The sequence below is a fragment of the Mirounga leonina genome, unplaced genomic scaffold (assembly GCF_011800145.1).
Source record: "Mirounga leonina isolate KUSES-001 unplaced genomic scaffold, KU_Mleo_1.0 Mir_150, whole genome shotgun sequence".
In the NCBI taxonomy this organism is placed as follows: Eukaryota; Metazoa; Chordata; class Mammalia; order Carnivora; family Phocidae; genus Mirounga; species Mirounga leonina.
In genome coordinates, this window is record NW_023270374.1 from 36,538,381 (window position 1) to 36,559,314 (window position 20,934).

The window sequence follows — 20,934 nt, forward strand, 5'->3', positions numbered from 1 at the left end:
ATGGATGGATGGATGGATGGATGGATGGATGGATCAGTAAATGGATAGATAGATGAATGACAGTAGATGGATGGAGGGGTGGGTGGTTGAAGGAAGGAGTGGGTGGATGGATGAAAGATGGATAGATCAATAAATGGAAGGATGGGTGGATGAATGGACGGGTGGATGAATGGACAGGTGAATAGATGGAGTAGCTGGATGGATAGATGAGGGGTTGGCAGATGGAGGGGAAGTTCATGGATGGATGCTCTGGTGAGGAACCATCCTGAACTCCGCTCTTGTCACTTTTGTTTTCCAGGCCGTCCCCAACTGCTCCTGCCCCTGTGTGTCTCTGTGTCTTTGCTGGGTGGCCTGACCTTCGGTTATGAACTGGCAGTCGTATCAGGTGCCCTGCTGCCCCTGCAGCTTGACTTTGGGCTTTCCTGCTTGGAGCAGGAGCTCCTGGTGGGTAGCCTGCTCCTGGGGGCTCTCCTTGCCTCCCTGGTGGGGGGCGTCCTCATCGACCAGTATGGCAGGAAACAAGCCATCCTCGGCAGCAATGTGGTGCTTCTGGCAGGCAGCCTGAGCCTAGGCCTGGCTGGCTCCCTGGCCTGGCTTGTCCTGGGCCGCTTGATGGCTGGCTTTGCCATCTCCCTCTCCTCCATGGCCTGCTGTATTTATGTGTCAGAGCTGGTGGGGCCCCGGCAGCGGGGAGTGCTGGTGTCCCTCTATGAGGCTGGCATCACCCTGGGCATCCTGCTCTCCTATGCACTCAACTACGCATTGGCTGGTTCCCCGGGGGGGTGGCGGCATATGTTCGGCTGGGCCGCAGCACCTGCTCTTCTGCAGTCCCTCAGCCTCTTCTGTCTCCCTGCTGGGACCACTGAGGCTGCAGCCCACAAGGACCTCATTCCTCTCCAGGGAGGTGAGGCCACTAAGCTGGGGAGGCCAAGATACTCCCTTCTGGACCTCTTCAGGGCCCGGGATAACATGCGAGGCCGGACCATGGTGGGGCTGGGGCTGGTGATTTTCCAGCAACTAACGGGGCAGCCCAACGTGCTGTGCTATGCTTCTACCATATTCCACTCAGTCGGCTTCCGTGGGGGCTCCTCAGCTGTGCTGGCCTCTGTGGGACTCGGCGCCGTGAAGGTGGTGTCCACCCTGACGGCCCTGGGGCTGGTGGACCGAGCGGGCCGCAGGGCCCTGTTACTGGCTGGCTGTGCCCTCATGGCCCTGTCGGTCAGCGGCATCGGGCTCGTCAGCTTCGCCGTGCCCATGGACTCTGGCCCAAGTTGCCTGGCCCTACCCAACGCCAGCAGGCCGGTAGGCCTCCCTGGAGACTCGAGCCTGCCAGGGGCCGTCGTAAGTCCACTTCCACTGCCAGCGACCAGTGAGAACCAAGGGAAGCCAGTCCCCCCAACCTCTACGAAAATCAAGCCTCATCCCAGAGCTGGGAACCGCACAGCCCCTCCCCTGCCGGCCTTAGGCACTGCCGCCCCTGCGCCCCGTTCTGCCCCCGAGCTCGCCCTGCTGCACTGGACCGCGCTGGTCTGCATGATGGTCTTTGTGAGCGCCTTCTCCTTTGGGTTTGGACCAGGTAGGTGGGGGTTCTCTGGCAGGAAACTCAGCAGCCTCTACCCCACCCAGCGGAAAGGGTGGGGACCCTGTCAGTCAGGGTCTCGGAAGGACACTAGAGGGGGCCTGACCACAAAGCCAATGAAGCTTACGCTTTACGGCTCCTTGCCCACTTGCGGGCACTCCTTCCCAGGGCCTAATTTTCTGTTTGTAGTTTTTTTTCTTATAAAGGGCCCCAAATTATTTAAGCTTCTGGCCTCTTAAACTTGAATTTGCCCCTGGATAGATCACTCAAAGGGTTTACTTGAGGGCGCCTGGGTGGCTCAGTCGTTAAGCGTCTGCCTTCGGCTCAGGTCATGATCCCGGCGTCCTGGGATCGAGCCCCACATCGGGCTCCCTGCTCAGCGGGAAGCCTGCTTCTCCCTCTCCCACTCCCCCTGCTTGTGTTCCTGCTCTCGCTCTCTCTCTCTGTCAAATAAATAAATAAAAATCTTTAAAAAAAAAAAAGGGTTTACTTGAAAGGGGTTCTTGGGGCACCTGGGTGGCTCAGTCGGTTAGGTGCCTGCCTTCGGCTCAGGTCATGATCCCAGGGTACTGGGATCGAGCCCCGCATCGGGCTCCCTGCTCAGCGGCGAGTCTGCTTCTCCCTCTCCCTCGGCCTGCCACTCCCCCTGCTTGTGCTCTCTCTCTCTGTCAAATAAATAAATAAAACCTTAAAGAGAAAAAGAGAAAGAAAGGAAGAAAAGGGTTCTTGCAGCAGTGTGGGGGAGGCAGTGGGAGAACTGGGTGTCAGGGGCCTGAAATTCTGCTTGAGTCACATTGTTGGGGGGCTGTCCGCTGGACCATGGGTGCCAGGCCCCAGTTCCCACCCCAGCCCGTGAGTTCTCCCTGCTTTCCTGTCCTAGTGACCTGGCTTGTCCTCAGCGAGATCTATCCCGTGGAGATCCGAGGCAGAGCCTTCGCCTTCTGCAACAGCTTCAACTGGGCCAGCAACCTCCTTGTCAGCCTCTCCTTCCTCCACCTCATCGGTGAGTTCTCTGACCTAATTCCATGGTCTAGTTCCTTCTAGATCCAGGAACAGTTGCCTGGGGTGGGCTCTTGTTGGCTCAGCAAAATTGCCTGCCCATCCCCGGCTGGAAGGCTGCAAGATTCTGATGCCCAGGCCTGGGGCATATACCAGCCCCTGAAGTCAGGGTGGGTGGGGGACAGCTTCACCCAACCATGTGTACAGAGGTGGGGGGGATGGTTCCTTAAAGGAAAAGTGGGGTGCTAGTATCAGCAAAGGGGGGAGGAGAGGCCCGCAGACAAAGACAAGAGAAGACGTGACCTTCGAGGTTTCTACCCCTGATAATTCCAGGCTCCATCAATGAGTGGGCCTGGGAGGTGAGGCTGAAGGAGGGGAAGAGCCTCCATCTGGAAGCTGGCTCTGATTGGTGTGGTAGCGGAGGGGACAAACTACTGGTGGGGGGATGGGGGAGTCTGGAGGCCTGAGTGTGAGGCCATTTTCTTCATTGCAGCCCAAAGGCCCTCACATTAAAGCAGGGGAGTTTTTGAAAATTTCGTCTTGTAGCCGAAGAACTATTCTGTAAATAAAACTCTGTGCAGAATGTTAAATTCTCCAGGCCCAATAGCAGGTCTACACCCCCACCTCTGAGACCAGCAGGTACCCGAGTGGCCACCTTTTTTATTCTAAACCGGCTCCAACAGGCTCATGCCCACCTGCTGGCAGGAAGGTTTTCTCATATCTAGTTTGGGTGACACTCTCTCTTCCTACCTGGCATTCGAACCCCATTTGAGCCATGGTGGGGTGTGGTGGGAATTATCTGGGCCCAGAACACTGGAAAGGGTCTCTGAGTTGCTGAGATGCTCCTGGCCCAAGGAGCCAAGGTGGGAGGGGCTCCCTCCCTGTGAGCCCCAAGGCACAGTTCTTAAGGCTCAGTTATTTTCCTATTTTCTGCAGCCAAGCGTTTCCTCCTCAAAGGCACAGCCCCTGGGAAAGGCTGGTAGAAGAGTGTGTCCACTGTGCCTGTCTCCAGCCTCCCCCACCCACCCCACCCCTCCCACCCCCCCTTGTGTGAGGATTAAGTGGAGGCCCAGCTGGTCAGGGGAGGATGCTCAGAGGTCATGACCTCTAGAGGTGAGAATGGCCATGGCTCTGGAAGGTTATCTGGGCTTCTGCCTCCACAAAGCCCTTCCCTCACTGTCTCCTTTCTCTGTCCTGGGCTGACGGACTTCAAAGGAGCCAGGGTCATCCCGGGGTCCTGGTTGCTGGCCCTGAGACCCTGGCCCTCATCCAAGGCTGCGGGAAGAGGCGAGGGCTGGGGAGTGGTCTGGGAGTCAGCCACAGGATGCATGGGCTGAAACTCCATTCCCTGGATGCTCAATTCATTCACCCAATAACCAGTTTGTAGAATTTCGGAGGATGTTTTTTGTTTTGGGGCTGGGCTTGGCCAAGGCTGTGTCCTGCAACTACTTTGCTGCGGAAGTGAATGCCATTTCCTCTCCATTCATGTTTTCAGATTATGACCTCACTCCTCTGGTGAGTGTTTTAGATGTGGGTGAGTGGGCTTTCCCATACCGACCTGATGCCTGAGTCTGTGTTTGCGGGTTTGGGCCCCGGCCCTTTGCCTGCCTCTGGGATAACCAGTCCGGCTCCTGCTTTAAGGCACTTACCTGACAGCTTGCTGTTTTAATTCTGTACATCAAACATCTGGAGAATGTGCTTTTGAGTGAACTGATTTGCAGTGCCCCTGCCCACGCTCCCACCCTCCTGTTCCCAGGCACCATCGGCTTGTCCTGGACCTTCCTGCTCTACGGGCTGACGGCTGTCCTCGGCCTGGGCTTCATCTATGCATTTGTCCCTGAAACAAAAGGCCAGTCCTTGGCAGAGATAGACCAGCAGTTCCAGAAGAGACGGTAAGTGGACACAGGGCTAAGCTGGGCCTCAGGAAGGACTCATATCAAATCCTGAGCAAATCAGTTCAGGATTTACTCTGCGTACTTTCCCTTTGCAAGAGAGTGTTTTCCTCCTCCTCCTGATTCCCTTAGTGCCTGGACACCGTCGTTTTTGTCTTGTCTTCGTACAGGAGCTGTTTTCCTGGAGTTGTTTGTGTCTTCCGACAGCAGAGTTTCATTTGACTTTAAGGCCCAGCTCATGGGAATTTTAAAACCATGCAGTTATGGAATCACATGAGGTCAGAGCAGCAGAATCTTAGAGTCATGGAAGCTTAGAGAAAATAGTATAACTGTGGCCTTTTAAAGTCACACACACAGAACTATGGGCTTAATCTACTCATTCAGCAGGTGTTTATTAAGTCCCTACTATGTGCCAGGCCATGTCTGGGCCTTAGGAAACGTGGCCGAGTAAGATGGGCAAGGTCCTTGTCCTCACAGAGCTTCCAGTCTAGTGGAGAAGGGGGACAGAAAATAAACAAGCCAACAAATGCAGCAACAAGAGCATTTTGGCTAGTTATATGTATCTGAAGAAAATGAAACAGAGTGAAGTATGTTGAGAAGGCCTGACTGGCAGAGCGGGGGACAGAGGGGCGGGGGTTGTGGCTAAATTAGAGTGGGTGGTTAGAGAGAGGAGGCCTCTCTAAGGAGGTGCAATTTAAGTTTGTGAGAAGGAGACAGCCATGTAAAGATGAGGGAGAGGAGCATTCCAGGTAAAGGGAACAACAGGTGCAAAGGCCTTGAGGTTGGGAGTGTATCCGGCATATGCAAGGAACCACAAGGAAGCCAGTGTGGCTGGAATAGAGGGAAGGGAGGGTGGCAGGAGGGGTAGAAGATCAGATCAGCCAAGTTGGTAGGAGCTCAATCATGTAAGGTCTTCAGATCATAGAGAGGAGTGGAGAATCTTAGTATCGTGGGGCCTTGTGCCATTCAAATAAGAGAAGAGAGGAATAGGAGCAGCAGAAAGGACCTAAAAACACTACCATCCTACATATCCTTGGCAAATGCCCCTGGTTACTTCTTGTAGTAAAGGGAATCATCAGCACCTGACTGCCCGTTCTATTCCTGGGAGGCCCTAAAGGACTAAAAAAAATAAATCATTCTAAGAGGGAGTTGGAACTCACCTCCTGCAGCTGCCTGCCAAGTCCCAGCCCAACACAGCCCCGGAAGGGACGCAGAACTGGTCCAGTGTAAAAGCCTTCAACCTGCTCCGCTCAACCCCAGAGGGTGCTCTGCCAGCGGAGCTCCCCCAGTGTGTTGACTGACCCCTCTGCAGGCCCCTTTGGCCCAACCCTGTTGGTTAGGAAATAGATCTGGCTGCTCAGAATAGTCCGGATGTAGGGGGACCAGGGCTGGGGTGGCAGCCGTGCTTCGAGAGGTCATCCAGGGTCCCACGCTCCTTCTCTCCAGTTGCTCTGCCCTCTCTTCGATAATTACTTTACCAGGGGCCTGCGGGAGGGGAGAGGGGGAGGGGAGACACAGCCTGAAAGATGCACGGGTCATTCCCACCCGCATCCTTCAGACAGAACCTGGGTATACCTACATGCGGGGGAGGCTGAGAAACGGGCTTTCTCCTGGGAAGCCATGTGCCCAGCTAAGAATTAAAAGGGCACTGTTACTAGGCTTAGGGGGGATACAGATACTAGGAGCCACCTGGAATCTCTGCCATCCTGGCTTTCTTGGGAGAATATTCCAGAAACCCTCCTCTGGGATGAGGCACTAAGGAGGCAGAAAGGCAGGTAGAAGCCAGCTTTGGGGTAAAGCAGGATGTAATTGCAGCCAAGGGGAGTGTCAAGCTGGACCTGGGGACTCGGGGTCGCATGGTGGGGCCTGGGCCAGCCTGTAGGGCAAGGAAGCTGAGTCTGCCATGACTTTAGGAGGAGACAGAAAGTTAGGGGGCTTTGCCAGGGTCTGGCAGTCATCACTTCAGTGCCTATAGTCATATAGACTCTGACATCAGAGGCCACAGAGACAGAGAGCCACAGAGACCCCCCTCCCCCACTCACTCTCTGCTTGACAGGTTCACCCTGAGCTTTGGCCACAGGCAGAGCTCCAGCAGCATCCCGTACACCCGCATCGAGGTCTCTGCCACCTCTTGAGGAGTCCATCTGCCTGGAAGATGCTGGAACCATGGCTTTAGCCGACAGTCTCCAGCTTCCTGCTTGCCTGGCCCCTGCAGCACAAGGTCTCGGAGGTCCTGTAAGTCATCCCTGCTCCAGGAGAGGTCTTTCGGGCCCAGGTGAAAGAGGAGAAAGTTTGAGAACCCAAAAGTCTTCATTTTGAATCTCAGGCTCTGAGGTGCCCTGAGGATCTGCCTTCTTGCCTTAGTTTCCCCATTGTCTCTGCACGTCCCTGCAGTACTTACAATGACAACATCTCATGGAGTCTGTTGCTTTCTCAAAGAACATCTAGGGTACCAGCCCTGGAAGGAAGTCTTCTCTGGCATCACTCCCAAACCTAGATGAGGATACTATATTCTCTGCTCTCTTTTCTCATCTGGCTGGGACTTTCTGGTGAGGGGAAGCCTGCTTTTGTCATTCACCAGCAACTCAGACTGGTGGAGAAGATGCTTGAGTTCCAGCCCTGCTTCTCTGGTGTCATGGCTGTGTGGCCATAGGCCTCAGTTTTCCCCATATGTACAATGGGCAACCTGGACCAAGGAGTTCTTAAGATCACTTCCAATGTCAATGAGCTGGAATTCTAAGTGCTGCTAATACAGCGCATATTCAGCACGGGCCCTGCTCTCAAGTAGCTGGCCATCTCTTTAGGGGATGCCAGTTTTAATTAGGGGAACAGTAAATAGAATTCCAGAATCACGGGCACTAAAATCCAAGAGCGGCCACGGTGCATGAAGCCAGCTCCAGGCGCTGTTTCCAGGTGGTGCAGGAGAGCTTTGCAGAACGGAGGTGGGTTTGGAGGCCGACAAGCCCGACTGCTGGTGTTGCCTGTCTCCTGGCCGCTGTTGACCTTGTCAACAACCTTGTGACTAACAGCTTTCGCTAGCCTCAGTTCCCACATCTGCAGAATGGGGATGATTAGGCGCCTGGGGATGTACTTAACCCCTGTCTTCCTGCAGGAGGGTCTTCAGCTGGTCCCATTCAGCTAGTCAGGGCCTGAGGGGGAGGTTTCTGCTCACCCTCAGTTACCCAGGTCCCCATCTTTGGGACATTGTTAAGGGTCAGCCCCCGACGGGTGAGTCAGATGGAGACTGAGCAAGGAGTTCAAGCCAGAAGTCACCAGAGGAAGGGCCTGGCAAGAGTGAGTTGCTGGATGCTGAGGAAAATGAAGAGCTAAAGCAGACCCAGGGAGCTGGTGTGGGACAACACTTCGTCATCTGTGCCTGCTGCAAGCCCCCAGGACTCTGGCCTCTCATCTTCTCTCCTCCTGTTCTAGATGCTTCCCTCGTACCCAGTGGTGTGCGGGAGGCTCCTCCTACTACCTTGTGAGAGCCCATTGTTAAGTTTTCGGGACTTTTGCCAACTGGTTGTTAAACACAGCCTTTTAAAGATATTAAATTATTGAATATTTCAATAAATTATATTAAAAGCAAAAGTAATAAATACTAAAACCTCCTCACTTCCTTGTTTTGCTACATTTCACTATCATCTGTGCTCTTGAGGTTACTTGCATATAGTGTGTCTTATGAGAGACACGGGAGATCCTGATTCTGCGTACAAGGCGTCATGCCCATGGGAGGTGACTTGGCAGCACAGGGATGGGGAAACACTGCAAGGCAGGGCTTGACTTACTGTTTCCTTGATGCTCCAGCCTTAAGAATGTGATGGATAAAATGTTAACAATGCAAATTAACCTTGCGAGTGTGTCTGTCATGTCTGTAGCTGAGACATGGTGAGTGGCACTAAAAATTGAGGGAATATTCTTTCACTTCTGAACGCTATTACCCAATGCAACAAGCAAGTTGCCCACATCATCGATGAAGGTGTTCTGACCTACATCTTCCTTGTTTTACTTTGTCTGACTCATTAACGTCAACAAAAATTTCAACCCACGTTCATGTTGAAACTTCCCTCGCTCTGCAGAGACGGGATGGGATCTTTTGCTGAGTCGGATTGTTGTCCAGCATTTATTCCTAGTCTGATTTTGTCAAGTCGTGGCGAAATTGCAGTGATAGTTGGTTTTGGATACAAGAATTTGGCAAAAAAAAAAAAAAAATCAACAAAATCCATCTGTGAGAATGAATTGGCTTATATAGAATTTATAAAGAATATTTACAACAGTGTGTTATTATTTATAAATTTGTAAATTTATAAATTATAAATTTTTAAATTTTGTGTAATAAACACATAAAATCTATACACACACACACACTTGTTCTCCTGGAGAACAGTGGTTCAACACTGCCCAGCACGCCACTCCTTTTATCTGTCCTTATGGTGCCTTCAGATCCAAATCTGTCTACAGAGACCCCCAGGCCTCTCTCAATTCCCCTTTCCTATCAGCCTAGAGAATGCTTAGACTAGTCTTAGATTGGTCAGGATCATAAACTCAGCGGTCAGGCCGGGAATGTAAATGATGGGAGCCCTGTGGTAAGACAGCAGGGAGGAGTGAGGTCTGTGGACACGGGCAAACACAGGCCCTCTCTAAAAGGGGAAGCTGCCCAATTCCAGCTGGTGCCTGCCATGTAGGAACATGGGCCTATCCGTGGCCTGACCATCTGTATTTTCAAGAAAATCCAGAAATTCAGACCTTGGTGCAAAATTTCCTGATTTATTAATAGTGGCAATTGGTTCTTAAGTGAAAAATAGCTTTTAAGCTCAACAGAACACGCCTGTGGCTAAATCATGACCTTCCGTTTGTGCCTCAGCTCTTGAAAGCTTTCCCTCTGAGATACTCCTCTTCTCTGGATTCTTGAGGCTCTCAGCTTAATCTCTGTAAAGAGTCATGGCTTTGGAAATCAATGCCAAGAATATTGAGTAGCCAAGCATCATGAATTGAGTAAGTTGGAGGGGGTGTTATTGAACACGGAGGAAGGCATCATGGAGGGAAGAAATGGTTCATATGGCAAACACAGAACTGGCACAGTTAGGTGTGGGACTTGGTAATGGCTCATCTGTGTATCAGGGATGATGCCATTAACTATTTAGAGATGACATATATCAATCACTAGTTCCAAGCTGGGCCCATTGGTGCTCACCAATGGTTCAGTCCCAGCAGCCTCCAGGAGCATCTGGCTCTGGGTGAGGAGGATGGAGAGGGCAAGAACCAGGTGGCCATTCATAATGGGGGGGGGGGGCGGCATGAAAGAAATCTAAAAACGTGCAGTACCTACTAGGTGCTCAGCAGTCTTTAGCACTAGCCAGAAAAGACACAGGGTCTGTTCCATGATCTGCAGCGCGGGTGGTGGGAAGCTCTTCTCTTTCTCCCAGATAATCTCAGAATCACTTCAGGAAAGCATTTCCGAAACCCCAGCATCTTGTGTAGCCTTTTCATATGTGTGCCAATCATGGAGTACCTTCCTGTCATCTGCCAAACGGCATTACCCAGACTACTTACTGAATGCTTTTCTTTAAAGTGATTTGCTTTTCAGGACATCTGGGTGGCTCAGTCAGTTAAGCGTATGCCTTCGGCTTGGGTCATAATCCCAGCGTCCTGGGATCGAGTCCTGTGTTAGGCTCCTTGCTCAGCGGGAGCCTGCTTCTCTCTCAGCCTGCTATTCCCCCTGCTTGTGCGCGTGCTCTCTCTCTCTGACAAATAAATACATAAAATCTTTAAAAACAATAAAGTGATTTGCTTTTCAACTTAAATGTATTTTAAGAGGAAATTTTATTAATTTATTTTTCCAATCATATGTAAACTTACTGAATTCTACTGTGTGCGAGGCACTGTTCTAGACCCTGGGGGCACAGCAGTGAACAAGAGAAGGACCTATCCTCACAGAGCCCACATTCCAGTGGGGGGAGTTACATGAGAAATAAGAAATGAGAGCGAGAGAGAAGGAAGAAAGAAGGGAGGAGGGAGGAAGGAAAAGTGGATGGATGGATGCATGTCAGGTAGCAAGGAGCACTAAGAAGAGGTAAAGGGTGGACGGGGATGCTTGCATACTGTTTTAGCTAGGAGAGTCAGAGACAGCCTCTTTGAGGTGGTGGCATCTGAATAGAGACCTGCACGAAGGACTAGAGTGAGCCATGGAAAGATCCAGGGGGGTGGGGGTTGGATGGCTCAGTCGGTTAAGCAACTGACTCTTGGTTTCGGCTCAGGTCATGATCTCTCTAAAATAAATAAATCTTTAAAAAGAAAGAAAGAAAGATCTGGGGGACGAGCATCCCAGGCAGATGGCCCAGCATGTACAAAGGCCCTGAGGCAAGACTAAGCTTCTCATATTGGAGGGACCTCAAGGAGTGAGCGAAGGTAGAGCGACGGTAGAGGAAGAGGAAGAGGTCAGCAGGGGTTGGATCACGAAGACCTTCCCGACCATAGAAAGCATTTCAGACCCTTTCTTTCTTTCTTTCTTTCTTTCTTTCCTCCATTCTTTTTCTTTCTTTCTTTCTTTCTTTCTTTCTTTCTTTCTTTCTTTCTTTCTTTCTTTCTTTCTTTCTTTCTTTCTTTCTTTCTTCTTTCATTTTATTTTTAAATAATCTCTCCACCTAATGTGGGGCTCAAATTCACAACCCCAAGATCAAGAGTCTCATGCTCTGCTGACTGAGCCAGCCAGATGCCCCCAATTTTTCTAAATGCACTGGGAAGCCACTGGAGGATTTTGAACAGTGGATTGACATGATCTGACTTAATGCTATAAAATACTTCTTGTTGGTGAAGTTGGTGACTATAGAAAATGAGTATCAATTACAGAAATAAGAAATCATAAAAATACTATGAAAGCAACAAGATTTCATTCAACTCTGACTAAATACTCTTATCTACTGAGGGCACTGATCTTAAGGCCTCCTCTGTGATGTAAAAGGGAGCTTAGCAAGTGTGAGAGAGGCATTCACGACACAATAGCACCAACCTAAGACCTTTTCTTTGCCTGGCTTGGAAGAAAAATGATGTGATGCAACATATTTGATGTGGGAAACAAAGGTAAAAGAAAAATTATTAAATTTCCTTACTACTTACAGCTCACTGATAAGTCCTTGAAACAGACAGAGTGATATTCCTCTAGAAACTCAGCTGCCTCAGTGTTAATACTTTGCAAAGGGCAAGAGGCAATCTTAGCCCAACCCCCCCAGGATCCTGTAAATCTACTTTAACATATAAAAATTCCTTTGGAAACTTCCTTTATCTCTACCCACCAAGATGCATGTTGGCAATCATCCCCCAAGCACGTGACCCGCCGATATACATCTGAAGGGTCTCATGACTCAGGTTTTATTAGACGGTAATAAATGACCTTTTCCCAACAATAGCTAGCCCCCTCAAGGTCCTGGAAACCTTGCTTCCAAAATACCTCAGAGACTTACACTATCCCTAACCCCCTCCCAACTTGAAAGTATATAATGGGCCCCTCCTCATGACCCCAGTGCAGCTCCTTCTGCCCACAGGTCCTGTCCCTGTACTTTAATAAAACCACTTTTTTGCACCAAAGACGTCTCAAAAATTCTTTCTTGGCCATCGGCTTCAAACCCTAATAACGTCTTTCCTACATCATATTTATATGATGTTTGTGAACCTGAAATCATTACAAATGCCATGGGTCATAAGCTTCCCATTCTTTGGTAGATACCAAAGGTTAGGAAGCCAGAAGCACCAAGAGACAGGTGGTTTTTGTTGCTCCCATATCAGCCCCTCCTGGAGAGCCACGTTCACCGTGTCACCGTGGACCCAGTTTAGAGCGAGGCCCCTGCAGCAGGTGTCCTCCGACGGAGCTGTGCTTCCCCGAGGGAGAAGGCTGTGTAGGTGCTGTCATTATTGGCCTGCAGCTTTGGAAGGGCTGGCCATCCAGAGGGAGAGGCGGAAGGGGACGAGTAGAGACAAGATGGGAAACCAAACCCTTCCCACACCCGAGATCATCACACCGGGGAGGGCAGTTTCCATGTCTGTCTTGTAGATCAGGGAACGGAGGCTTATGAGGCAGACGGCTGACCCTCTCCAGGCTCCTGCCAGCCTCCTCCGTGACCCAACATCTGTGTGGATGAGCCTTCACCAGCCTGGCCTCTCTTGGTAAGCAATCTCTGTGGCCCCATGTTCCACTTGACCTCTTCCACCTTAAACACATGAAACAGGCAACATACTTTAAATGTTTCATTTCAAATATCCCACTTCCTGATCACCATATCCTAACATTTCTGCTAATATTCTAATGCCCCCCCAAGGTAACCGTTTCTCTGACCTCACTGAGACCTTTGACCTTGACCGGCCAGTGCCCGACCCTACTGCTTTTCCAGCATCCTGGGAGAGATTCACGGGCTTCACTCTCCGGCTTGTCCAACCTAAGATCCCAAATCCCAACCTTATAATCATCCCTGCATACGCCCTTCTGCAGACTTAAGTCATGCTAATCCTATCTTCCCTCCGTGGGCAGAGAAAGCTGTAGGAAAAAAGTCATATAACCTGACAAACAGGTTTCACTTGAAACCTGCGAACTCAAACAGACTCACCCTGCAGATGCTCCCTCTGCACAGCAGTCAATACATCTAAAAGGCAATTTACAGAATGGGAGGAAATATTTACAAACCATAAATCTGAAAAAGGGTTAATCTCCAACATACATAAAGAACTCATATGAAATCAATAAGCAAATAATCCAATTTAAAAATAGGCAAAGGACTTGAACACGCATTTTTCCAAAGACATACGAATACCAACAAGTGTATGAAAAGGTGCACAGCATCATCAGGGAAATGCTAATCAAAACCACAATGAGGTAACACCTCACACCTGTTAGGATGGCTATAATAAAAGACATAACAAGTGTGGGTGAGGATATAGAGAAAGGGGGACCTTTGTGCACTGCTGGTGGGAAGGTAAATTGGTGCAGCCACTGTGGAAAACAATTTGGCGGTTCCTCCAGATATTAAAAATAGGACTACCATGGGATCCCACAATCCTACTCTAGGGTACATAGACAAAGGAAATGAAATCACTGCCTTAAAGAGACAAGGTAGTATTATTCACAATAGCTGAGATATGGAAGCAACCTAAACATCCTTCAGTGGCTGAGTGGATAAAGAAAATGCGGTATATGTATATATACATAATGGAATAGTATTCAGCGGTGAAAAATAAGGAAATCCTGCCATTTGCTCCAACGTGGATGAAACTGAAGGCCGTTATGCTAAGTGAAATAAGCCAGACAGAGAATGACAAATACTGTATGGTTTCACTTATATGTGGAATCTTAAAAAAAAAAAAAAAAGCTTATTGCATGGAAACAGAAAGCAGGGGCTGGAGGTCAAAGGTTACAAACTTGCAGGTATAAGAAGAGTAAGTTCTGAGGCTTTATTTACATCCTGGTGACTAGAACTAATAATGCGGTGTCGTGCACTTGAAAGTTGCTAAGAGCAGATCTTAAGCATTCTTGCCACACACACACACAAAAGAGTTAACTCTGAGCGATCACCTTGATCCTGGCAATCATTCCACAATGTGTATATATATCAAGCTATCACGCTGTACGCTTCAAATATATACAATGATTTGTCAGTTATTCCTCAGCAAAGTAAAAAAAAAAAAAAGGCCCCTCAAAACCAAAAACACAACACAAAACACAAAAACCTCAAATGCTCTCAGGCACACTCCCCTGCTCCCTGACTCAACAGCTTCTTACTGTCCCCCTGGTGGAAACCTCTCCTATCCCTTCCATCTCCTCCACTCTCAGCTGCTGACTTGGCCTCATACTTCACTGGATGAGCAGAAGTTCTCAGAAGTGGGACAGGTGCTGCCCCCCAATATCTGTTATCTCTTTTACGCATTGCACTAGAGTCCCAACGTTTAGCTGGAAACACGGCTGCCCGGGCCCAACACTGCAGCCCTCAGATCCCTTGGCAGGTCGATATGGCCAAGTGACCAAGTGCAGGTCGATGTGAGTGAGCAGAAAGGGTGAGTACAATATCCAGGCAAGCCCTGTGGCAGAAAGGACTAATTATCTCCCCAAATCCACCCTCTCCTTTTTCCTTTTAGCAACAGAAATCCCTTTGTTGTAGCTGGATGCATGGCCATTTAGCTAATGATGCCATTTCCTAGCTTCCCTTACAAGAGAAGGGGTCATGTGACTAGGCTCTGGCCAATGGGCCTCTCTGTCAAGGTCTTTACGGCCACTCCACCCATGCCCTGTCCCCCAGACCAGGCCAGGAGGGAACCAGGGCTGGAGGGAACTGGGTGGCCCTGGAGGAGAGAGAGACGGCATCACCCGTGGAGGTCAACAGTCGCAGCTCCGCAGCACCTGCCCCAGGCGGGGAGCCACCCCCACCCCCAGCCCCGGGGAAGAGGCCACGGATGTGGGTTGTGAATCTGAAAGAAATTTTTCTATAACATCAATAATAAAAAACAGGTTTCAAGCCACCATGCTCATGAAAAAGATTTTATTATCTTTTTATTGTCTCTAGAGAAAAGGAACTTACGAAATTGTTGTCCTAAGAAAAGAGTACAAAATGTAGTAAAACAAGAAGAATAGAGAAGGATCGGGCAGATAATAGGAACGGTATTGATAATGCATTGTTTTTCCTAATTTTGGGGTGTTTGTGGTATCTGCTAGCTTTTTTTTTTTTTTTAAGATTTTATTTATTTATTCATGAGAGATAGAGATAGAGAGAGAGAGAGAGGCAGAGGCAGAGGGAGAAGCAGGCTCCCCGCGGAGCAGGGAGCCCGATGCGGGACTCGATCCCAGGACCCCGGGATCATGACCCGAGCTGAAGGCAGACGCCTAACCGACTGAGCCACCCAGGCATCCCTCTGCTAGCTTTTTTAACATGTCAGATTTATGGTGATTTCTTTTCTTTAAATAAATATTCACTTCCAAACTTAGTTTTGTGACCATAGTTTACAAAACTACTATATATTTGTTTGTTTGTTTATTTGTTTGCTTAAATGAGAGTCCCTGAAATTGATCAGCCTGGGTCTGGGGAGGAGCTGTGAGCTTAGCGTCCTTGGGTTCTTGGAGCCAGAGCCTGAGAGCTGCCCCTCGCCCCTCCTCCCGCCCCTGGCTGCCCCCAGGACCCCCTAGAAACGGCCAAACCCTGGAGCTCAGCAGTGGCAGTCATGGAGAAGCTCTGGTGACAATCTTTTTGGCTTACAAGGCTGGGTGGGAGATTTCCTCCAAAATATCATCACAGGGATATATCAGGGCACCTGAATCTTCGTTTCTCTGCAGAGGAGAGCCCCTTAACATTTCCCTCCAGCAAATCCATCCTCCATTTCCATCGCCCAGCCCTTGCTCCTGGGGCCAGGGTGAGCTAAGATTAACTGGTAAGTCTTGAATATATGGCTGTGACATTGCCTTCTCAATTATTTGCCCTCTTTAGGAGTAGGGCTGGGGAATGTCCAGAAGAATCCTGAATTTATTTCTAGGCTCATTAAAAGAGATGGTCAAAAAAAGAAAAAAAGCAACCTAGATCGTTGGGGCTTGTTTGGGTCACATTCCTAGAGTAGTTGGGAAGCTCTTACACAGAAACTGAAACTGGAGGGGCGTCTGGGTGGCTCAGTCGGTTAAGCGTCTGCCTTCAGCTCAGGTCATGATCCTGGGGTCCTGGGATTGAGTCCTGCATCTGGCTCCCTGCTCAGTGGGGAGTCTGCTTGTCCCTCTCCCTCTGCCCCTCCCCTTGCTCGTGCTCTCTCACTCTCTCATAAATAACTAAGTAATTAAATAACTAAATGAAACAAACTGAACAGGCTTAAGTTACAAGGGAATTTCTGCTGGGAAATTTACAGGAAAATCTAGCGAGACACCTCCTAGCATTTTATCAGTTCTGATTAGGTTAAACATCCATTTCAGAGCCAGTCCTGGTGGGCAGGAAGATAGGGACACAAATTAACTTTAATCAGGCAGGAGCTGACCTTGGGGTCATGGTACTATATCCTAGGGCAGCCCTTACAAAGTACCACAAGCCAGGTGGCTTAAAACAACAGAAATTTCTGGAGGCTGGAAGTCTGAAATCAAGTGTCAGCAGGGCCTCATTCTCCCTGAAGGCTCTCAGGAAAAGTCCTTCCCTGTCTCTTCCAGCTTCTGGGGGTGGCCCACAGTCCTCAGCGTTCCTGGGCTCGCAGCTGCATCCCTCCCATGCCTGCCTTCCTCTTCACCCGGCCTCCTTCTTGCTGTGTCTCTATTAAATTTCCCTCTTCTTAGAAGGACCTCGTCACTGGACTGAGAGCCCACCCAGATGCAGTATGACCTCATCTTAACTTGATTACATCAGCAAAGACCTTATTTCCAAATAAAGTCACATTCACAGGTTCTGGGTGGATGTGAATTTTGAGGGAATACTATTCAACCCAGTTGAGGAGCTCATCACCCCAAACCCTATGGCTGAAAGGGGAGGAGGTGAACACCTCAAAGGAAAATCAGGGTACCCTGGCCCAAGAAGAGGACTCGATGCTGGTTATCACTCAGCACACTTCTCCCTACAACATGTCAGCCATGTGTGTGCCCCGCTCTGCTTGCACACCCCCGCAGTTGGGGGGATCACTACTGAATCAGGCAGTTTGTTGCACAGGTGGGTGATCTTCAGGGGGTGACCCTGCACTGATGTACACCCTAGGTTTTATTTACTGTCTTGGTTATTATTTGATCAAGGATGATGGGCTTCCCTGGCACAAATCAGTTGCAGGGGGGAGGGGGGGAGGTGCAATGGGGTACATAAAGCGGTGACCTGGTCAAGAGGGAGGGCCCAGAAAGTGCACAACGTATGAGGCAGGAGACCCAGGTTTGAGGTCTGCCTTCGTTACTTGCTAGTTTTGTGACCTTGGGCAAGTGATTTTGCCTCTGTGAGCCTCAGTTTCCCCATCTGTAAGACTGAGGTGGCAGAAGGCCCTACCTCAAAGGTTTGCTGGACAAATAGAAATACCAGATGGGAAATTACTTTCTCACCTGTGAAGGTCTGTGCACCCAGTGGGGATCCTCCAAAACGTTCCCTTCAGAAGTGGGCAGGGCTTCCTGCCCCACCCCAGGGCTGCCCTCAGGTCCTGCTCTGACCCAGGGCCAGACTCAGTTTCCATATTTGTTCACTTTGCTCTCCAGCACAAATACTTTCTCATCAGTGGCATAGGAGGAGGACGGAATTTCGACAGGAGACACACAATTTTCACAGAGCTACGCTTCGAAAGTGTTTCCAGACCCTCACATGCTGGGTCCCGTCCAGGATACAGAAGAACTATCATGGATGGTTTCGTACATGGTTTTGGAGTTTTTCCACCTCATGAAATTCTGAAGTGGAAAAGCTGACATTTTGCTTTTTAATGATCCTCCCAAGATGTGAAGAGTTCCCAAGTAGGTTATTATGTTGAAAGCTTCATATTCCAAATAAAATTAAATAACTTTAATCACATTTAGTTCTTTTTTTATTTTTTAAGATGTTATTTATTTATTTGAGAGAGAGAGAGACACAGCGAGAGAGGGAACACAAGGAGGGGGAGCGGGAGAGGGAGAAGCAGGCTTCTTGCTGAGCAGGGAGCCTGATACGGGGCTCGATCCCAGGACCCTGGGATCATGACCTGAGCCGAAGGCAGACGCTTCATGACTGAGCCACCCAGGCGCCCCTCAAACTTAGTTCTTAAGAATTATTTTATTTAATGTTATGAAGGGTGGCATACCAAAATATTACACAAAAAGTCATATTCATATGAATCTTTTTTATTATGATATTTGAGAATCGTTAACAATTTTGCACATAACAATATTGCATATAAAGTCAATACCTTCCACAATCTGTGTGTGTGTGTTTCCCACTGGATTTGGCACTAGAAAGTGGCTAAGTCCTTCCAGATTTGGGGCGTGATGCTGTCCCAGCTCTCTCTCTTTTTTTTTTAATTTTATTATGTTATGTTAGTCACCATACATTACATCATTGGTTTTTGATGTGGTGATCCACGATCCATTGTTTTCGTATAACACCCAGTGCTCCATGCAGCACGTGCCCTCCTTAATACCCATCACCAGGCTAACCAATCCCCCCTCCCCCCTCCCCTCTAAAACCCTGGTTGTTTCTCAAGTCCATAGTCTCTCATGGTTCATCTCTCCCTCCAATTTCCCTCCCTTCATTTTTCCCTTCCTTCTCCTAATGTCCTCCATGCTATTCCTTCTGTTCCACAAAAAGGTGAAACCATATGATAATTGACTTTCTCTGCTTGACTTATTTCACTTAGCATAATCTCCTCCAGTCCCATCCATGTTGATGCAAAAGTTGGGTATTCATCCTTTCTGATGGCTGAGTAATATTCATTGTATATATGGACCACATCTTCTTTATCCATTCATCTGTTGAAGGGCATCTCGGCTCTTTCCACAGTTTGGCTATTGCTGTCCCAGCTCTCTTGACTCGACAGACTGGATTGGTGGTTACTGAGATATGATCCCGAAAGCTCTCTCTGCCACATTGTTATTCTTGCAATAATAGATATTGCATTTATTTTTAAGCTAATCAATACAATTTCAATATCTAAAGGGATAAAGAGATTTTTTTTAAGCCTCCAATTTATGTAGAAGGTAAATAACATGCATTGTGTGCTTCATTGATTAGATGGATAGATCCCCACCCAATTACAGAACCACCAGTGTCATAGAGTGTTAGGGATGCCAGAAATAAATGGAAAGTGGGCATTTGCCTCTTCAACTTTCCAAAAGCCAAAGCTACACCCAACGCCAAATGCCCATTATTGTCTGAATGCTTCAGCCACTGCCATGTACACAAATTTTCTACTCTGCATGGTGATTCATCACAATATGAACAGCGTTTATCTCTCTAGGTAGTAGAATAAGAGGGAATTTTAATTTGGTTAATTATGCTTTTCTGTATTGTCAAAAATTTCAAAAACAACCATATCAAAATTTGTAATAAAAGTTTAAAAGAAACTCAATAAAATGTACTGCAAACAATGAGATCAAAGTGAAGCTGTGATAAATTCAATTATTGTTCAGCAAATATTCAGTCCCTGCCCACTGTCACTGTGATCTGCTTTTCAGCCTGGCTGAGGGTGAGCCTGGTCATGTGACTTGCTCTGGCCAACAGGATGTAGGTTGAAGTCACAAGGTACCAGTTCCCAGCCTAGACATTAAGAGCCTTTGGGTGTTTCCTCTCTCTCCTCTGGGAACTCCCACAACCCACTTGCTCGAGCCCATCTAGCCTGGATTGCAGAATGAGAAACCTGTTACACACCTGAACCTGACCTGCAGCATGAAGCAAGGCCATACCAGCCAAGTCAAACATCTGAAAACAAAAAAGAAACATTAATTTAAGATTCTGGGATTGTTTGTTATGCAGCAAGTGTTGACTAATACAGAGTCCAGGTAGGAAGTGTTTTTACCTCACTTACTGAGTTTACCCTTGCCATGCCCAAAAGCCCTAAAATAAAATAACAATACAGTTGTGGCTTTCAAAAATCGAAAATCCTGAAAAAGATAGAGAAAAATAGAAACCACCCACATGGGCGCCTGGGTAGCTCAGTTGGTTAAGCGACTGCCTTCGGCTCAGGTTGTGATCCTGGAGTCCCGGGATCGAGTCCCGCATCGGGCTCCCTGCTCGGCAGGGAGTCTGCTTCTCCCTCTGACCCTCCTCCCTCTCATGCTCTCTGTCTCTCATTCTCTCTGTCTCAAATAAATAAATAAAATCTTTAAAAAAAAAAAAAGAAAGAAACCATCCACATCCTACCACTCAAAGATAGCCACTCACAACATCTTGCTGTCCATCGATCTAGCCTCCTATCTCTGATGACAGATGAAGCCAGTTAGATTAGGAAGATGGATAAAAGGCAACCTCATCCTTCAAATTGCTCCGATCGAAACCTTGGAGGCATTCCTGAGTGCTCTTTTTCTCTCTCACATCCAGTCTGTCAGCAAACTCTGCAGGCTCTGCAAACTCAGCCTATCTCATTATCCCTCCATCACCAGTGGTGGTGATAGAGGATACTCACCACCACCACCACCATCTCTCACCTACAGGATCGTACTGGCCTCATAACTGGCTCCCTACTTCCATCCTTGCCTTCTCATCTAGGCTGAGATCCTCAGCTTGAGGATCCTTCCAGAGCCTAAAATACAGTTCATGTCATTCTTCTGACCTGATGTCCCCATGGCTCTCCCTCTTATTCAGAGGAGCACATACCATGACCTCATCGGCCCTCCATAGATTGCCCATCCTTTCCTCTCTGGCCTCAGTTTCTCTCAATCTCCCCTTTGCTCACTCAGCTCCAGCCTTCACTGTTTCCCCAACACATCTGACACATGGGGCTGCCTGTCCTTGACTCTTCTTGTACCTTTTGGTGGGAATGTACACAGAGCAGGTCCTTGTATGGCTCACCCCCTTGCTTCCCTATGTCTGT

General features: G+C 48.7%; 1 protein-coding gene across 1 annotated transcript; it reads left to right on the plus strand.

Annotated features, from left to right (window-relative positions):
* Positions 1–221: 221 nt before the first annotated feature.
* Positions 222–8,662, plus strand: SLC2A10 (solute carrier family 2 member 10). The gene is made up of 4 exons (XM_035006472.1): positions 222–1,576; positions 2,460–2,582; positions 4,335–4,470; positions 6,527–8,662. Exons 1-4 carry the CDS (start codon positions 241–243, stop codon positions 6,603–6,605), a joined length of 1,674 nt encoding a protein of 557 aa, XP_034862363.1. The 5' UTR covers positions 222–240; the 3' UTR covers positions 6,606–8,662.
* The last annotated feature ends 12,272 nt before the right edge of the window (positions 8,663–20,934 follow it).

What these genes read in the sequence shown, in the direction of transcription:
- SLC2A10 (XM_035006472.1), top strand. Translation starts at nt 241, where the DNA reads ATGGATGCTCTGGTGAGGAACCATCCTGAACTCCGCTCTTGTCACTTT. An exon ending in CTCCTTTGGGTTTGGACCAG is followed by an intron (nt 1,577 to 2,459) that starts GTAGGTGGGGGT and finishes TTCCTGTCCTAG; the next exon opens with TGACCTGGCTTGTCCTCAGC. An exon ending in CAGCAGTTCCAGAAGAGACG is followed by an intron (nt 4,471 to 6,526) that starts GTAAGTGGACAC and finishes TCTGCTTGACAG; the next exon opens with GTTCACCCTGAGCTTTGGCC.